Below are 17,975 nucleotides of genomic sequence, written 5' to 3'. Positions count from 1 at the left end.
TCCTTTTATCTACTAGTTTAGTAACTTTGTCAGAAAGAAAATAAAGTTGGCCTGGCATAACTGTTTGTGATCACAATTCCCTTTTCTGAATGTTCACAAACTAAATCTTTTATAATCTAGAATTTTTCCTGGAAAGAAAGTCAAGTTCATTAGTTTATGGTTAAATCTTTCCTTTTTTGCAAGTCAGGAATGTACAGTTTTTTTAATCCTTCAGCACTTCTTGTAACCTTAATGATCTTCCAAAATCAATGATGGTAGCTCAAAAATCACATCTGCCAGTTATTTTAGTAATCAAGTTTCAGAGACCAGTGTTTCTTCTCCTTGTCATATAAGTTTAGTCTTTTCTAGAAGGTAAAAAAGATGTCTCCAAAACCTGGTTGACTGGGGGGGGGGGGGGCTAAAGCCCACATCCCTAGCTGTTAAGGCCAATAGAAATAGCTTTCTGTTCACAAGTGCAAGGCAGTAAGAATATAAAAAGAGCTGATGGTCATTTGGACTTGAACTAGTCCAATAAGTCACCACCTCCTGTTCTGTTGACTCATTTCAGATGGAGGCAGAGAGGGTCTACCTGAGTTGAATGCTATACTATATCTTCATGAGGTACCTTTTCTATGTCTTGGCTAAGAAAATTTCCTTTTGTTTCTTGTTGAATGACCCACAATGACTCTACACTTCAAGGGAGCAGGCTGAGTTAGGGTCTACACCAAAAAAATAGAGTTTATATTGCTTCCTCTGCCTCCCTTCTCTTCCAACTAAATTATCCTGATTTGGCCTAATGATGCAGGTGGCACAATGGCTAGAGGTGATTGATTTGGAATAAGGAAGACCTTAATGCAAACCTTGCCTTAGACTCATTATTATTATTATTATTATTATTATTATTATTATTATTATTATTATTATTAGACTTAACTCTGTCTGCCTCAGGTTGCTCATAACACGTACCTTCCAGGGTTGTTGTGAGGAAAGAATGAGATAGTATTTATAAAATTCTTTGCAACCCTTAAAGTGAAATACATATATATATATATATATATATATATAGTTTATTATTATTATATTCTGCAACTATCTTCAGTATTAATCTCTTCTTAATTTTTATTCTATTCACTACTAAGATCATTCTTAGCAGAAAAAAGAAGCAAAATAGAGTTTAACAGCTCAGATCTTTGTCATGAGTTATCATTCCATCTACTTAAGCAGTAATCCTATCCCTTCCTTAATATACTCTTGTTCCCTCCAACATAAATTATGAAACCCTTTTTGTTATTCTCCTGTCTCATCTCATTTTTTTAGAACTTTTGACACATTTCTCAAAGAACTATGTCAAACTTTTGTACCTTTACTCATCCTTTTTTTATCTTTTGTTTATATGTATATATATATATATATATATGTCTATCTGTGTGTGTGTGTGTGTGTGTGTATGTATACACACACACACACACACACACACACATCCCTTATACTGACTTCTCCTTTCCTTTCTCTTTGAAATAGTTTTTTCCCTGCGGTTTCATAATTTGATTCTTGAGCTGACTTCCTCAGTGAAATTTTAGTTCAGGAGAGTTTACCTATTCTTTTTTTTTTTTTGGTGATAGAAAAGCTTAGGATTTTTAATTTCACAAACCTGCACAATATCCCTGGAGGGATATTAAGCTTCTAGAGAACAGGCTGAATAACAAAGGTCTAGGCAGAGTGCCTGAGGGAAAGAGAGAAAGGAAAACAGCCATAAGAGATGGCTAGGCTTAGACTTGAGTGAGTCTGGCCACATGGAGCAGAGGTCCTAGTTCTCCAGCTTCAGAGGCTGGGGAGCACTTTTACCTATTCTTTAAACATTGAAATCTGTTCTCCCGAAATCTAGTGGGAGACTATTCCCAATTCCCTTTCAAGTACATATGTTTCCTTCAACATTTGGTTCAAATATATTTTTCTCCTGAAGGATAGAAGTAGCATCCTGTGTCTCCTCCCTGTCCCCCCCCCCCAAAAAAAAATCAAAATCCCCTTCTCTTGTAATGGAATTCAATGCAAATTAACCTTAATAAAAGAATAAAAAAAAATCAAACACTTGATCAGGGCTTTCTGGTCTACCATTAAATCTTCCTTAAAAGCGAAGACTGGGGCGGCTAGGTGGTGCAGTAGATAGAGCACCGGCCCTGGAGTCAGGAGTACCTGAGTTGAAATCCCACCTCAGACACTTAATAATTACCAAGCTGTGTGGCCTTGGGCAAGCCGCTTAACCCTGTTTGCCTTGCAAAAAACATTAAAAAAAAAAAAAGCAAAGACTGTATCCTACCTTTCTCCTCTTTTGAAGTTCACACTCCAACTGTCTAGTGCATATAAACATCTCTCTAAGGACAAAATCTTTTCTTCTCAGAAATTTTACCAAGCACTCAAACAATCAAGAGAAAGCTCTTTTTTCCTGACTCTGAACTCTTTCTCCTTTGCCCCAAACTGATGGTGCTTGTTCGAGTATGATCACCTAGTATGCTTATCAACCCACATTACAAACCGCTAATTCCAAATGCAATTCAGCAGTGGCTCACCTCTATAGCCTGTCCATTCATTTGCCTTCCCACTCTTATGACATTTCAGGACCCAGAGAGGCAGTCAAAACATTTTTGATTCTTTGAAGTGTCCTACCTCCTTTGTGATAACTCCTATAGGATTCCTTACTTTAGTACTGTCTAAAAATCCTGTCTCAGTTGATTGTCAACAAATTCTAGATATTGTATTAGTAGTAGGAATAGAAATTTGTTAATGCACCACTTTGGTAAATGGATTAATTCAACAAAAATGCCAAAGTAGTTTGCTTTTAAAAGTCTCTTACATATGGATTCTGGATATGAAATTTTAAACAGTAAACTGGAACAATGCCTGTCTAATACAAAAGAGAAACAAAACATCTTTCAAAATACAATATATACTTGTAGACACAGAAGACTTATTGATACTGAAAGACTATATTATTTTCTAATTTTAGACCATTACATAAGTGGAGAGGTAATGATGGCAAAGTCAGTAAATAGCCTTCCTTTGACTAAGAAAAATCTGAATTCCAGATCTTCCAGTGTTACACACTATCTATACTATGACCACAGATAAATCATTTAATTCTTGAAGGCAGGAAACTACTTCCCAAGACAAGTCACAGAATAGTTACCCAATTTGAATCAGTGTAGATGTTTCCACACTCAGAGGTCCTGGGATGAAATCACAGGTGAGGATCCTTCTCCTCACAAAACAACAACAAAATAAATTAACCTCTCATTTTAGTTAATTTTACTAGAAGAAAGGATAAATTATTAGCTATTGCCATTTTCCTGAGCTGAACAAATGAAGAGGAAGCCAGAAGGTGCTTCTGGATGAGAGACAATTGAGCAGACGGCATTATGTATTACTGGATGTTCCATTTAATGCTTCTTATTGAAATTTGGAATTTATGATGACATTTTTGGATCTCAATCAATCTGAATTCCAAAGAGCAGGAAAGGGATGAATGTGTAATATGTTGTTTATAGCACCTATTACGTATCCTCTAGTAATTCATTTTCTTCATTGACAGGAAATACAAATTACAGTTTTGAAGGGGCAAAGTCATAATCTGAATGCCCATGGATTTCTCATTCATATTGTCCAGCATGGTGGAGGGACAAGTGATAAGGGCCTTTGCCTGTGACCTGTGTCTGTGAAATGGGAAGCAGAAAATTTGAAGTAGAAGCCGTCGGCTATTTGTATTACCAGAGTAATTATAGAATCCCTTCAATTTAGTTTCTAGACCTTGCTGGGAGCCCTACACCATAGGCACAATGAAGGAAGCTTAAAGAAGAGAGATAGTGGGCTCAGGCCTAAGGCTTTTCAAATTTCTCAGGAAATAAATCTCGGTCTCTGATTTATTCTAATTGTATACATCAATCATGTAGAATTCACAAGGTGTTAATACTGGAAGAGCTCCTAGAAACGACCCAGCACAACTGTCTCATTTTACAAATGAGACCACTGAGGTTAGGAGAGATCAGTGGCAGAACTGGAACTAGAAGTTTTCCTATTCTTAAAGATTAGGATCACTTGAAGGGTTCTAAGCCGAAGAGAGTGAGTAGATTTGTTTTGCTTGGCCCCAGAGGGCAGAACCAGGCATAGAGAGCTGCAAAGATGCAGATTTGAGATCAAAGAGCAAAGGTTCTTATCCTGGATCCAGACCTCCAGGGGATCTAGGGATAGATTTCAGAGGAGGGAAGTAGATCAATGAAGGGAGAGGGGGGAAAAACCACATATTTATTTCAAAATAATTGGTTTCCTTTGTAATCCTATGTAATTTTTTTTGTCTTTAAAAAATATTATTCTGAGAAGGGGCCCACCCATTGACTTTACCAGAGTGCCAAAGTGGTCTATGACATAAAAAATTTTTTTAAGACTTCTGGATTAGGTATAGCTAAAAAACTGAATGGCCTGCTCTGGCTCATTGTGAGTTCACTCTGATTAGAGATCATCTCATATATTTGGAACTAAAAGGGTCTTCAGAGCTCATCTAGACCAGTGTTTTCAAACTCAAATAGAAACTGCGGACCATACTAATCTATACATAAGGATCCTTGCAGTCACATACTGATTTAGTTTTAAAAAGTAATATCATCTATGCTTTATTATATTTTATTTTTTATATTGAATATTTCCCAGTTATATTTTAATCTGGGTCTGAACAAACTTAGGAATGTTGTGGGCTGCATGTTTCTCACCTCTGATTTAGACCACTTCTCTTCTTCTACAACAAGGAAATTAAGACCTAAGGAGGTTCAACCGACTTGCCCAAGAAAATGCAAATCATCAGTATCAGAGGCTCTGGCCCCTAGAGCCTCCTCTAGACTGGGAGTTCCGTCCAAAACCGTACTTGGCTGCCACAGTTGTAGGGACCCAAGCCAGGCCTGCCACTCCCTCCAATACCCTGTCTACCTCTTCTACTTGCCTGGCTAACCCCTCCAGCTCTGCTGGTGTTGGTATTGCTGACTACAGAAATGCATCTGAACCCAGGTCTTCTCACTTTTTCCACTATATCACTCTGCCTGCCTTTCCTTCCTTATGGCAACAGAAATAGGAAAATAGAGACTGAACGTAAAAGATTATAGACCTAAACTCTAAAGCTAACTCTAACTCTAAAGCTAATGTTGAGGTTTGTCTAAAGTCACCCGGTTGCTTAACAGTAAAGCCAAGACAAGTTTTGCTGCTTCCCTGGCCTTCCCATTTCCATTCTGTCTTATCCTGCCTACTCTTCTGCTCCAGCTTCCTAAGTTTTGACAACCCACCCCTTGCCTCTGGTCCCAGACCTCCTTATTTCTGTCTAAGCAGAAAGGGAACCAGGACAAGATAAGGATGGGTGTCAAGAATTAGCAGAGCAAGAGCAGAATCCAGTTGCTTGACTCTCATCGGTTCGGGGAACCCAATCTGCTTCCTTCTTTCTATTAAAAATACGTTTCCCTTGTACTTATAGGCACAGACTTCGAGAACCAGAGATTCAAGTATATAGATTCCCTAGGGCTGTACTTTAGAAAGCCACAGGTATCAATTTGACTCTCCTAGTCTGTAAATACAAGCTGTTACCATTGCTGGCAAATTCTTACAAGAGAAACTCACTACACTGTTTTCCTGGAGGGGCTAAAAAAGAATTTGGTAGAACAAGCATATTTTACTGATGAAAATATAACCCAGAAGCTAGGGGCTGTCTCCGTGGCTTTTCAGCAACTGTTAAAAATTTGGATACAATTGAAATATGGATTTTTTTTTTCCTTGAGTGAGAACTGAGTTACAAAATGCTGGTTTGTATTAGGGTGTGTCTAGCACTTTTTGTGCTGCCAAGCTGGTCCTTTTTTTTTTTTTAAACAGTCCACACACTAGTAGATTTTCCATTAACAGGCTCAAATTTATTCTCAGACTATGATGCTGGAGAAACCCAAGAAGTGCTTTACATTTTCCTAAAGAGGCCTCAGGATTTATACCATGCAGCTGCCTAAAAAGAGCATTTCATGTACAGTTTTTTAAAAGGTATTTTAATTTAGCATACTTCAATATATGTGTGGAAAGGACTTTAATTTGCCTTAAGAAGTCTCTTTAATTGGGTTGTTGAGGGAAACATGTTTTCTAGGATCTTCATCATTTTCACTTCTATCCTGGTACAGAAAACAGACCAAACACCCACCTACACAAGTATTTTTACATAAAGGGGAAGAGAAGGCAAAAGACTGAAAAATCAAATAACATCAGTGAAGTGGTGCCTTTACAGAGATTTGCAAGGAAATTCAAATAGGAGCTAATAGACTCTACAAAAAATAATTAATGATTGAATGGGCAAAGAGTATGTGAAAAGTAATGACAATGGTTTTCCTAATGCATCAGTGAGCAGGTGCTAGGCTTTTTCATTTTTTTAATGGGAATGAAAAGTACAAGGAGAAAAAATACAACATATAAAGCAAATCACAGTGAGATCTATATGGGGGAGAGGTATCAGTTATGATCAAAATGGTTGTAGTGCAGTAGAAAGAACATTGGCTTTGGAATTAAATGACTCTGGGTTCAAATCCTACCTGTGCCATTTACTAAGCTACTTCCATCAGGTCTCAGTTTCATCATATGTAAAATGAGGGTGTTGGCCTAGATGGCCTCTGAGGTACTTTCTAGTTCTATACCAGGGGTTTCCTAACCTAAGGTTTGTGAAACTTTTTTCATTTAAAAATTTTTTTGATAGCTACATTCAGAAGTGTGCTGGAGTCAGCTGTGTCATCTAGGAGCCTATTATTAAATTTTCAGTTGACAATTTACACATCAGAAATCAGTGACTACTACAAATCAAGGTTGATCATAGCTCCACTAGACTGCCAAAGGGTTAATGACACAAAAAAGGTTAAGAATCATTGTTCTAGATCTATGCTTTTATCTGCTTTTTGATTGTGCTCACCCTCACCTTCCACTTACCTTCAATGCTAATCCTTCACTACTCCAGGTAAGTCACCCTCTTCACTAGCCTTACATGTGCCAATTTCATCCTTCTGTCCATCCATCCATTGTCTACGTAAATAAAATACTATGCTTGAGTTGAAGAATGTATGAAACTTAGAAACTCTGCCACTGCCTTGAAGGAATGTATAGTTTAGTAGGGGAGAGAACATAGTAGAATGGAAAGAACATTCTGAATTAGTTTAGTTGGGAAACCATCCTTTTGGAACAATCAAATAGAGAAAATGAATTTGCTACAAGAAAGAATGTATAGAAAGAGGGTCAATGATAAAATGGCAGAGAATACAAATTATTAAGGATTGAAGAAAGGATGAGAAGGTATAGTTAAGAGAACCAAGAGATATATTATTTCTGATGACAAGAGACTATCCAGCAGTCCCTGCCAGTTCTAAATCCTAAAACCTCAAGACATAAAGATAACTAAGATATAAAATATCACATGAGGCATATACACAACAAAGTGTAATTGAGATCTGAAAGGAAAAGTCATTATTATCCTGGGATCAAGGAAGGCTTCAAGGAGATAGTGTGTGGGTTGAGCTTTAAAGAATGGGTAAGAATTCAACAGGTGAAGAGGGGGAGGAGAACATTTCAGGCATAAGAGTGAACAAAAGCATTAAGGTAGCAGGGCATAGAACATCACTGAAGATGAATCATACCACCTACATCTCTTACCAAATTGGTGATGGACTTAAAAATTCAGAGTAAGCTATAAATTTGGGGGCATGGCCAATGTGGGAATTTGTTTTATGGACCAGGTGTGTTTGTTGTGAGGGGTCTTTTTGTTTGTTTGGCTTTGTGTTTGTTTTTATTGTTGCAGTGGGAGGGAGAGATAAAGAGAGGAAGCTATCCTTTATACCACCACTATCTTGAAAGGAGGAAAAGAGGGCAAGAAGCTATTTTAAGTGCAGGCAAGTGGTAATGAGAGAGGGTCAGTAGTGAGAGTACGGAGATGGGAGAGATGCTATGGAGGTAGAATCCCCTTTTGACTATGAGAAGGAAGAGTTAAAGGTAACTTCAAAGTTTCTAAAAGGGAGAAAGTGCCTTTGACAAAGAGTAAAGTTAGAAGAGGTTAAAGAGGAAAGAGTTTTGTTTTGGATATGTTGAGGTCGAATTGCTAATGGCATATCCAGGTAGCAATAAACTGAAGATGGTTCAGAGTTTGGAGCTCTGAAGGGAGGCCAAGGTTAGAGATTGAGATATTTAGCTCAATTAAAATTAAACTCTTTGAAGGTCAGGATTCTTTTGTATTTGTCTCTATGTCTAGTACCTAGCACTGTACCTTGCACTTAATATGCAGACATGTAATAAATGTCTGTGGTTTTGAAAATTTAATTTGGAAGACATCATTACAGAAACAATTGAATGAGAGTAAATGAGTTTACCATGGTGGAGAATATAGTGAAAGGTCAAAGACAGAATGATAAAGATACATACTTTGAAGAAGGAATGATAAGAGGTTTAAAAACAACCAAGAAAAATATGGTTTCTGATGACAGTAGAATATGGACAGAAAAATGGTGGGTTAAATTCCACAAAGTCAAGGAAGATTATGTTCAAATCCTGGATCTGACACAAGCTAACTGATTGACTTTTCTCTAATTCTCAGTTTTCTCATCCTCCAAAATGAATAGATTTGATTATTATGGCTTCTAAGGTACCTCCTGCTTCCAAACCCACGACTTCAGCTGACAACAGACAATAATCAATTAATGATTTAAAGATGATGGTATAGTTAGATTGTACAAAAAAGAGACAGAGGTTTGGAGCTGGCCTAGGAAGTTAAGGGAAGACACTGATTTAGTTTGACTTAACTATATTATCTGCAAACAGACATGGTATTCCAGAAAGTTTTCCTTGATTGAGCATCAATGTTTCTTTTCTCTACCTATCACAACATTGTCTTATACCATTAGGTAGTTTCGTATGTGTTTGCTTTCTCTCCCCTTTGTTTGCAAGCTTAGTGGGGGCAAGAATCATATTTTTCCTTCTGTAATTTCCACAGTGATATGCACATAGGAAATTTTCAAGGGATGCAAGCTGAATGAATTGAAAACTCCTTTTGCCTTGCTCTCCCCTTTGAATTTGCCTTTGAAAATCAAGATTTACATATTTAAGCAAATATATAATGTAGAAAGAAAAAAATGACCTAATTCTAGCTTTATTTTTCTCCCTGGAAAACATCCATCAAAGTTGTTGTTTAAAAAATACTAACATGGTGTTAAAAGTCTTCCTAGATTGTCTTCCTAGCCCCCAAAATTCTGTGGGAAATTTTGATGCAGACAAAGAACTCTTCTACCTGCCTAATCAGATCATCCATTCACAGGATGACTGCTGAGCCTTACATCAGAGTAGAAAAGTTGCTCCAAACCCTGGCCTCTTCAGGATCATTTAATTAGCTAGATGGAACCAAGCATTCTTTATATCAAAATGAGCTATCTAAACTCTAAGAGAAATAGAGCTGGGAGTGGTGGGTGGAGGAAAATCAACACAGGGTTGGAAAAAGTGGTTAAGGCTTTAGGGAAGAGACAGAACTAATCATAGAATCATAAATCTAGACATGGAAGGGCTTTTTAGAAGATAACTGGTCTAACACTCTCATTTTATGGATGAGAAAAATGAGGCTCAGAGAGACTGCAACTTGCCTGAGGTCACACAGCCAGCGAACCTGGATTTGATCTCAGGTCCTCTGACTCTTAAATGCAGCAAAGTTTTTACTATGCCACAAAGACTTGGTTTAGACTTTGAATAATGGGGAGGAGGGAGAAAAGGAGAGCATATAGGCTAGGGGCAAAAATTAACAAAAGTAGAAAAGATGATGGCATACTTAAGGATGAGACAAACTTGGCTAGAACTAGGCCATTAATATCTCAGGTTAGGATTTTGGAGAGACACAGAGTAAGGAAGAAAATATCCAGACTGGAGAAAAGCATGAACAAGGCAATAAAGGTGTTTATTCTCTATCTAAATCACAAATCTAAATGATTCACCAGCAATCACCACAACTCTCCCACCTTCTCTAGGCTAGGATTTCTTAATGCAGGGTCTCAAAAACAGTCTAAAGATTTTGATATCTATATCTCCATATAATACCTATATCAATATAATAATCTATATCAATATTTTATTTTATGCACTTTAAAACATTATTCTGAGAAGAGATCAAAGGGGTCCATGTCATAAGAAAGGTTAAAATCCCTGCCTTAGACTTGGTCAACTTTACTTAACTTTGTATATGTCCCCTCTACCAAAACCTCCCTACCTGCTCTCTCACGCACATTTTTGCTTAATATCCACCCAATTTCTTCACTTAGATTTTCAGTCCATCACTCAGTATCTCCCATCATTCCTCACTCATTCACCACACTAAAACTAGACCCCAACTAAGATTCTTTGGTCAATTATGTGAATGAACATTGCCTTCTCAGAAATTCTAAATTCTCTTACCTTCCTAACTTTTTAGGGAATAATGATGCCCCATCATCTCCACTGATTGCTTTTCTTTTCTTCATAACATTCCAGAAGGAAAAGGTAGAGCTAGTCATAGTCCATCACAGATTCAAGGTCTCTAGTTTCTATTTGATCCAAACTGTTCTCAGTCTTCTTTGTATTTTCAATCAGTTGACCAATTTTATTTTTATTAAGCCACTATCCACTTGGTATCATGATACAGAGGCAAAAAAATCCCCTCCCACTATGGAGTATTCATTCTATTAGGGAAATATATATATATATATAAAAAACATATGCTTGAAAAATCAAAATAACTTAAAACAGCATTAAGTCTTTGGGAAATCCTGTATTTAGAAATTATGTCAAAGTTCTCAAGAATGGGGAGGCACTAGCATCTGGCAAGATTAGGAAAGAATTCCAGTAAGAGGTATCACTTGGATTGAGCTTGGAAGGATATGATGGATTCTAAGGAGCAGAGGTGAAGAGAAATATGGGAGTCAGTCTGTGCAAAGGAATGGAGATAATCAAAAGCACATACTGTTACTAAACCCCTATGACATTTTATTGAGCACCAATTCTTTATGTGGTGAGTGTTGGGGATACAAAACCAAAAGGGAAACAATACCTGCTGACAAGCTGAGTGATATGTGAAGAATTCTAATTAGATGGTCTTTGAGCATGTAAGTTGGAGTAATGTATGGAAAAGACTGGAAAGTAAGCTGATCTTGAGTGTGAAGAATTTTCTGTCCCTAATGGTATTCACCATGAAGGTTATTCTAGACTTTTTCTCTCATTAAATTTCCCATTTCTCTCTCTCTCTTTCTCTCTCTCTCTGTAAATTTTATGTCTCTGGGCTTCAGTTTCTCCACTTTAGAAACGGGAAAACAATGCCCTCCTTCTGGGATTGTTGTGGAGAGAATGCTTTGTAAACCTTAGGGTGTTATGGAAGTATGTGGGCTGATCACCCCCCACCTCCAAGTCTCAGAGATGGCTTTACCTCCTACCAGAATTGAGATCATCTGGCCAGACATCTCAGCTGTACTTCATATTTTTTCCTAACTGCCTACAAGACACCTCCACCTCAGATGTTTTGCTATCACAAGAAGCCTAACACAACTGAGATGGATTTTTATCATTCCCCGTGGCTGTCAGAAGTACTGTCATCCTCTCAGGCTTGAAATCTTCAAATTCACCTTTGGCTCTTCCATTTCCTTCATGCCCTGCATTCAATTTGTCACTGTAGCCTGTCATCTAGTCCTTTGAAATCTGCCTTTTTTTTCCCCATCCTACTGCTATCTCTGTGGCTCAGGCCCTCATCATCTCATGCTTGGATTATTGCAACAGTTTCCCAGCTGAGCTTGTCTTCCGTCTGTCCTCCACTCCTCTGCACTACTGCCAAACTAGTTTTCCTTAAACACTTCCACTGTGGTCCTTCCCTGCTCAGGAACACCAAGTGGATTCTTTGTTTCTGGCACATCAAATCCAAAGTCCTCTACCAGGGTTTCAATTTCCTAGCTTTATTATACATGACTCCTCTTTTCTGGTACAGTTAAACTGCCCTTCTTGCTCATTCAATTTCCTTCCTTTGGACCTTTGTACAAAGGCTGTCCATTTGCCTAGAATGGGGTAGCTACATAGCACTGTGGATTAAACACTGGACCAGAGTTCAAGAAGTCAAATCCATCCTCAGATACTTACTAGTTGTGTGACCTTGAGGAAGGCACTTGACTCTCCTACCTCAGTTTCCTCATCTGTAAAATGATCTGGAGAAAGAACTGGCAAACCAGTCCAGTATCTTTGACAAGAAAACCCCAAACGGGAACACAGAGTTGGACACAACTGAAAAATGACTGAAAAAGGCTGTTATCTCAGATGTGTTAGTTTTTCTCCCCAAAAGAAGATTTAAAAAACAACATTTAATTGATGCATTTGTCTTTACCACAGTTATTTCTAGGAAGAAGAAAAAAACCTTCCTCTCTTCTCCAGAAAAGAGAAAATATGACAATTAAGCAAAGCCAACTGATATTGTTACTGCATCTGACATTCTGCCCTAGCAGTCTCTCTCCTTACCACCATAGTGAGATATGCACATTTCATTTTCTATTTTTGGTAATTTCATTGGTTTTCCATTTACTCAGTTTGACTTTCACAAGTTATTTCTTCACCTTCATTCTTGTAGTCATTGAACATATTTAGTGTTTTCTGGGATCTGAATCAGTTTATAAAAATGTCCCATGTTTCTCTGGTTACTTTCACAACTAGCTCTAAAGTGTCTTCATCACATCCCTGAAAAAATTATTTGCTGAATAATATTTCTTTTGAATAAAATTTAGTACAGCTTCAGTGGAAGAGACATTTACTAAATATTTCCTAAAATGAATGAGTTGAGAGCTGAAAAGGCTCTTAAAAATATGCTGATTAAACTGCCTCATTTCACATCAAATAAAATTGAGGCCTAGAGCTTAGTAATGTGTCTGAGGTCACAGAGGCAGTTAAATAGAAGAGCCAGAATTCAAACCCAGGTTCTATGATTCCAAATCTACATGATATTGCCTTCAGTTCACTGATCACGTCACTTTTTTGGGGGTTCTGTGACCTAACAGCCATTACAAATTCATTGTGAAGTAGTTCTATACAGATGAGCAACAGTTCTGCAACCTATAATTTTAGATTATTTCTGAAGGCATAATGGACTTGCCTAAGGTCACAAAATTATGAAGTGACTAAGGTAGGTAGGATTTGAAACCTGGTCTCCTTGACTAAATATAGCTTACAATCCTCTAAGTCAATCCTATACCCTCTAATAAACACGGACAAAGATGTGGAGCTTTTCCTTATTTTTAGTGGGTCACATGGCCAAATTTAGAGTAATAGCCTGAGGTGGAGTGGGGGTAGGAATAGCAGTCATTGCTATATCAATTCTGCTCCCTAACTTGGCCAAAGACAGAGCCTCAGCATTAAAGTTTTCTATGCACTGATTTTCAGTGTATAAAAATGCTCATCTCAGCCACTGCACAGCAGGAAAGAGGACAGTGCCAATGGGTCATACATTTGACTGCCTGAAAAATCTTGGAGGGAGAGTTTGAGGGGACACTCTTCTTCCCTTAGATAGGGGTGGGGTACATTAAGGCATCCTTCTGAGCCAGAAAAGGAGCATTGAAATCATTAATATTGATTCCCCAGTATCTGCTCTGGAAAAATTCTCAATCACCTCAAAGCTAAAAATCTCTAGCATGTCTGAGAGGTTAATGGTGGGTTTGCTGGTGGAAAGACTGCCAAGTTGGGTCTCTGGAAGGAATCCAGTGTTCCATAAACGTTGGCTTTTTCCTAATCATGGAAGCTATAAAACTTCAGGAATATACTAAAGTGCTCTAAAAGAAGCAGAATAACAGACACAGGGAAACAGAGCTCTGCATTTGAAGATTTGAGCTCTAATCACTTCACCTCTGAGCCTCAGTTTCCACATCTGTACAATGAAGGGGTTGGACTTGATGGCCTCTTATATTCCCTTTAGCTTGAATGTTACAACCTTGGGGAAAATCATGTTTCCTGAAGGCTTAATGACATTTAAGAAAAATGAAAATTTAAGTCTCTCCTCCTTCCCAAAGTTGCAGGGTTTTCCAGGACATAAAATTTGTATGAAAGATATTGGGGATAGAAGATGCTCAGAGAAGAGGGACCTAGGAACTGAGTTAGGGAACTAGAGATGCATTGATTCACCTTTGCCAATATTCAGAGAAGAGTCAAAGAATGCTCCCCCTCCTTTTTCTGCAGAGGTGGTTACTATAGTTGTGCACACTTCGTTGCACACTTTTTCTTCTCTTACCCACCCCACCCCCTTGTTACAAGGTCTGATAGTTGGAGGAATTGAGGGAGGGTTGTAATCAGAAATGAAGGTGATGTTCAAACAAGATAGCTCTTCCCCTCAAAATAGACTAATAAGGAAGCTAGCTAACAATAATTAACATGGTCCCGAAAGGGATGGATTATGGATTATGGATTCAAGTAAGATGGTTTTAACAGTCAAATCTTAAAGCTAAGTCTATGTGCTGGGCACTGAGCTACCCAGTGAGGATGCAAAGAGGCAAAGGAAAGTTCCTGCCCTCAAGGAATGAGATTTACAATCAAGTTTTACAAGATAACTTGAAATTTTGTTACAAAATGCTCTATTGCAAGTACCGGGGATATTTAAGCCAAAGAAGAGACAGCTTGGAAGAGGATATGATTACTATCTTCACAAATAAGTGAGGGATTATCATGTGAAAAAAGAATTAGATTATTTTTTAACAGCTCCAGAAGACCAGTTGGCAGAAGTTGTTTTTACTTAATATATACAAAAAATTTTTAAATGCCATTAGAGTTGTTCAAAAGTAGAACAGAATACTTTAGGAGGGTTTTTAGTTCCTTGTCACAGTCTTCCAGCTCTCAGATTCTATACCTTTGTTTCACTTGTGAGATAAAGTATGTTCTCAATGACTGTGGACAATTCAAGCAAATAATTAATATGATTGACAGAAGAAATGTAACTCCAGTCCTCAAAAATGAGTTTGCTAATTAAAGACTGGTAGTTTTTCAGGGACTTCTTGACAGAATCATTATTCATAGATATTGCTGCTTTAGTGAGAAGGAAGTGAGGGTGGGGACTAGAGGCAGAGGACAGTGGATACTTGAAATCTGCTTCTTTCCCTCATCTAGTATATAAATTATTCTAGACTACTCTTCCTCTTTCCCTTTCCAGTTCCTTCATCTTGTTTCTCTCCCCTCCTGTTTGATTTTCTGACACATCCCACTTTCTTCTTCTCCTCCAACCTGTTCTACCAAAAGGCCACAGTATTACATGGACTGGGGAATACAGGAATGCTTAGGGTTTGTTGATGTAGTCACAGGATTGTAGAGCTGGGTGGAGCCTTAGGCACTACCTGATCCACTCTCTCTCTTCACCTTTTTCATAGAAGAAGAAGAAGAAACAAATTTGCCCAAGTTCATACAAATAGTAAGAATAGCTACAATTCAAGCCCAGGTTCTGAGCCTGGTGCTTTTTTCCACTTTTCCTTTGACTGAAAGAACACCTCCTTCTACCTTCTCCCAGATCCATATACATCCCTATTGTATAGATCCACACATAGATATACCATAGAATAAGGTGTGACTATGAAAGTAATGAGATAGATTCCTGAAGTTAAATACGAGGATGGGTCTCAATTTATGGTCATGCCTCATTCAGAGATGTATAAATAAATACACACAGGAATACAAATATAGATCAAACACATAGGCAAGTAGCAGGGAAGTCTCCTGTTCCATTCCACCTGTCACATGTCGGGGTTCAGAGTCACACTAGGCGGTTGTTATTAGCACCCTCTCTCTCCTGTTTTATACCTCTGGATGCTAGTGTAACTTTAGTTTGAACCAGTCAAGGGCAGTTTGTAACAGGAGCTGGGACCTCAAGACACCTGCTACAGTAGCACCTTCTATCAGAGTGAGAGTTCGAGGTTTGGTGTTGGGAGCGATCTTTGGCTACCCCGGGTCCACTGGTGTGGGTTCTCTGGTTGCCAGCGGTTCCTTCCTGTCCACATCGATCAATGACCCCTGGAGGGGGTCCCTATCTCCCAGTCCCCAGGGCCGGAAGATCTTTACAAATAACCTTACAGATTCCTCACCCTCAAAAGAATACGTGGGAAGACCAGGTGAGAGAGAGCACGATTTAGTGAGTTCGAGCGGGGGTGAATGGTCATGGAGATGGGAAGAAGAGCGAACTGATTTAAAAGACTGAGTTGGTGTTTGGATATGGACTGTGGACAGGTCAGCAGATCACCGGGCAGATGCTCTTTACCTCCTAATTCACCCCGTTCAGAACCTTGGCAGGGGGGAATGGCTAACAATCCATCCTCAACCTTTCCGTGGTTCAGTCAATGTTAAAAAAGAAGAAGCCGCCGGAGTTCCCCTCCTCCCCTCCTGCGCCCCCCACAGCGTCCACTTCTCTCTCCACATCTTCCTCTTCCCCCGAGAGTGCTCACTTATTCCTTCTGGGGCAGAAGCTTTGGGAACTAGAGGGGAAATTTTCTCTAATGTCTAAAAACCCAGAATCCTCCCGACATTGGGTTTCTCGTCTTGTGGGTTTCCAGAGAATTGGGAAAACTCCACCTTTCCTCTTTCCTGGCTTCGGCCCTGGGTCACCTGCTCGGCTCGTCCCCAGCCCTTCTGCCCGGGGGCTCTTGAAGGCAGCACCTGGGCACAGAATTCAAAGGGCAGGCAGGATCCCCGATGCGCCGGAGCACGACGAGTATTTTCCGACCCACCCCCCACCCGCTTCCAAGGGGAAGAGAGTCCGGTAGGGGACCTGGGCACACCTCTCCGCGCCGGCACCCGCACAGCCCGCAACTAAAGAAGTTGGTTGGGAGCCAAGGAGGACGAAAGCCCGCACACGCGCACGCACACACACGCAACCAGCCGGTTAGGAGGGTCTCTCTTGCACAACTAATCCCGCCTTCCTCCCGCAGGAGGATCCCCGCTCCCCGCCTGCTCCCCGCCGCGCCGGGCTTACCTGCCGCCGAGACCGGCTCGCCCTCGCTCAGCTCCCCGGAGTCCGAGTCCATGCTGCGGCGGCTCGGCGCCCTCCCGCTCCGCCCGGCCGACCGCGGGCTGGCTGCGGGCGTCCCGGGCTGCGCAGCTCCCGAGGAGGAGGAGGAGGAGGAGGAGGAGGAGCGGCGGGCGGGGGCGGCAGCGTCTGCGGCTTGGGCGGGGAGCGGCTCCGGCAGCGCGGCTCCGGCAGCGCGGGCCCCGGCAGCGCGGACCCCGGCGCCCCGCACCCAGGGCCGGAGCGGGCTGAGCGGAGAGCGCGGGCGGGGGCCGGGACGCAGCCTCGGGAGAGGGAGAGGGGGCCGGGGCTCAGGGCATGGGGGCGGGGAGGCGGCTGCGTCCTTGGAAGCCTGTTGCCAGACTCACATTCAGTACCCCGGCCGCGCTGCCCTCCCCTGCCCCTCCCCCGGGGCCCCCCCTCCTGGCCCCTCCCCCGGCCCCCCGGGGCCCCTCCTCGCGCCTGCCCGCGGACACGGAGCTGAAGTGGCTGCCTGGGGGGGCTGCGGGGGCTTCTGCCCAAACCGCTGTTCCCGGGGTCCGAGCCGGGTCGGGAAGAGGCTGTGATGGGGAGTACCCCCTCCCCTCCCCGGCAGGGGCACAGCGGCGGGGCCGGCCGGCCTCACTTCCCCAAGTGGAAGGCGAGGGAGCGATGGGCAGCCGGCCCGGGCCGAGCCGGAGCGCCAGCTCCCGAGGAAAGGCAGGTTCCCTCCACCTGGGGACCGAAGTTGGCCCAGACCGCACCCGGCTGGGGCTGGATAGGACGGCTGCCTTTGAATATGAAATGAGATGATTAATGCGGTCCATTCTGCTGTATTCGAAGAGCCCCCCCACCCCCACCCCCACCCCCTGCTCAGCCTCAAAAGAAAAACCCGACGAGAGGCAGGGGGTGGGAGGGAAGAGCAAGGATGCAGGCATTATTCTTAAATGAATACAACTAT

The 17,975-nt window shown here is 41.0% G+C and overlaps 1 protein-coding gene across 1 annotated transcript in view; it reads right to left on the bottom strand.

Annotated features, from left to right (window-relative positions):
- The window catches only part of TNFAIP8L3 (TNF alpha induced protein 8 like 3), a 34,898-nt gene extending 17,823 nt beyond the window's left edge, over positions 1 to 17,075 (bottom strand). The window contains exon 1 of the mRNA XM_074234681.1: positions 17,003 to 17,075. Within this exon, the coding sequence (XP_074090782.1) occupies positions 17,003 to 17,054 (52 nt within the window). The 5' untranslated portion in view covers positions 17,055 to 17,075. The remainder of the gene's footprint in view (positions 1 to 17,002) is intronic.
- Between the last annotated feature and the right edge of the window lie 900 nt (positions 17,076 to 17,975).

The sequence above is a fragment of the Macrotis lagotis genome, chromosome 4, assembly GCF_037893015.1.
Source record: "Macrotis lagotis isolate mMagLag1 chromosome 4, bilby.v1.9.chrom.fasta, whole genome shotgun sequence".
In the NCBI taxonomy this organism is placed as follows: Eukaryota; Metazoa; Chordata; class Mammalia; order Peramelemorphia; family Peramelidae; genus Macrotis; species Macrotis lagotis.
This window is presented reverse-complemented; position numbering and strand designations above follow the sequence as displayed.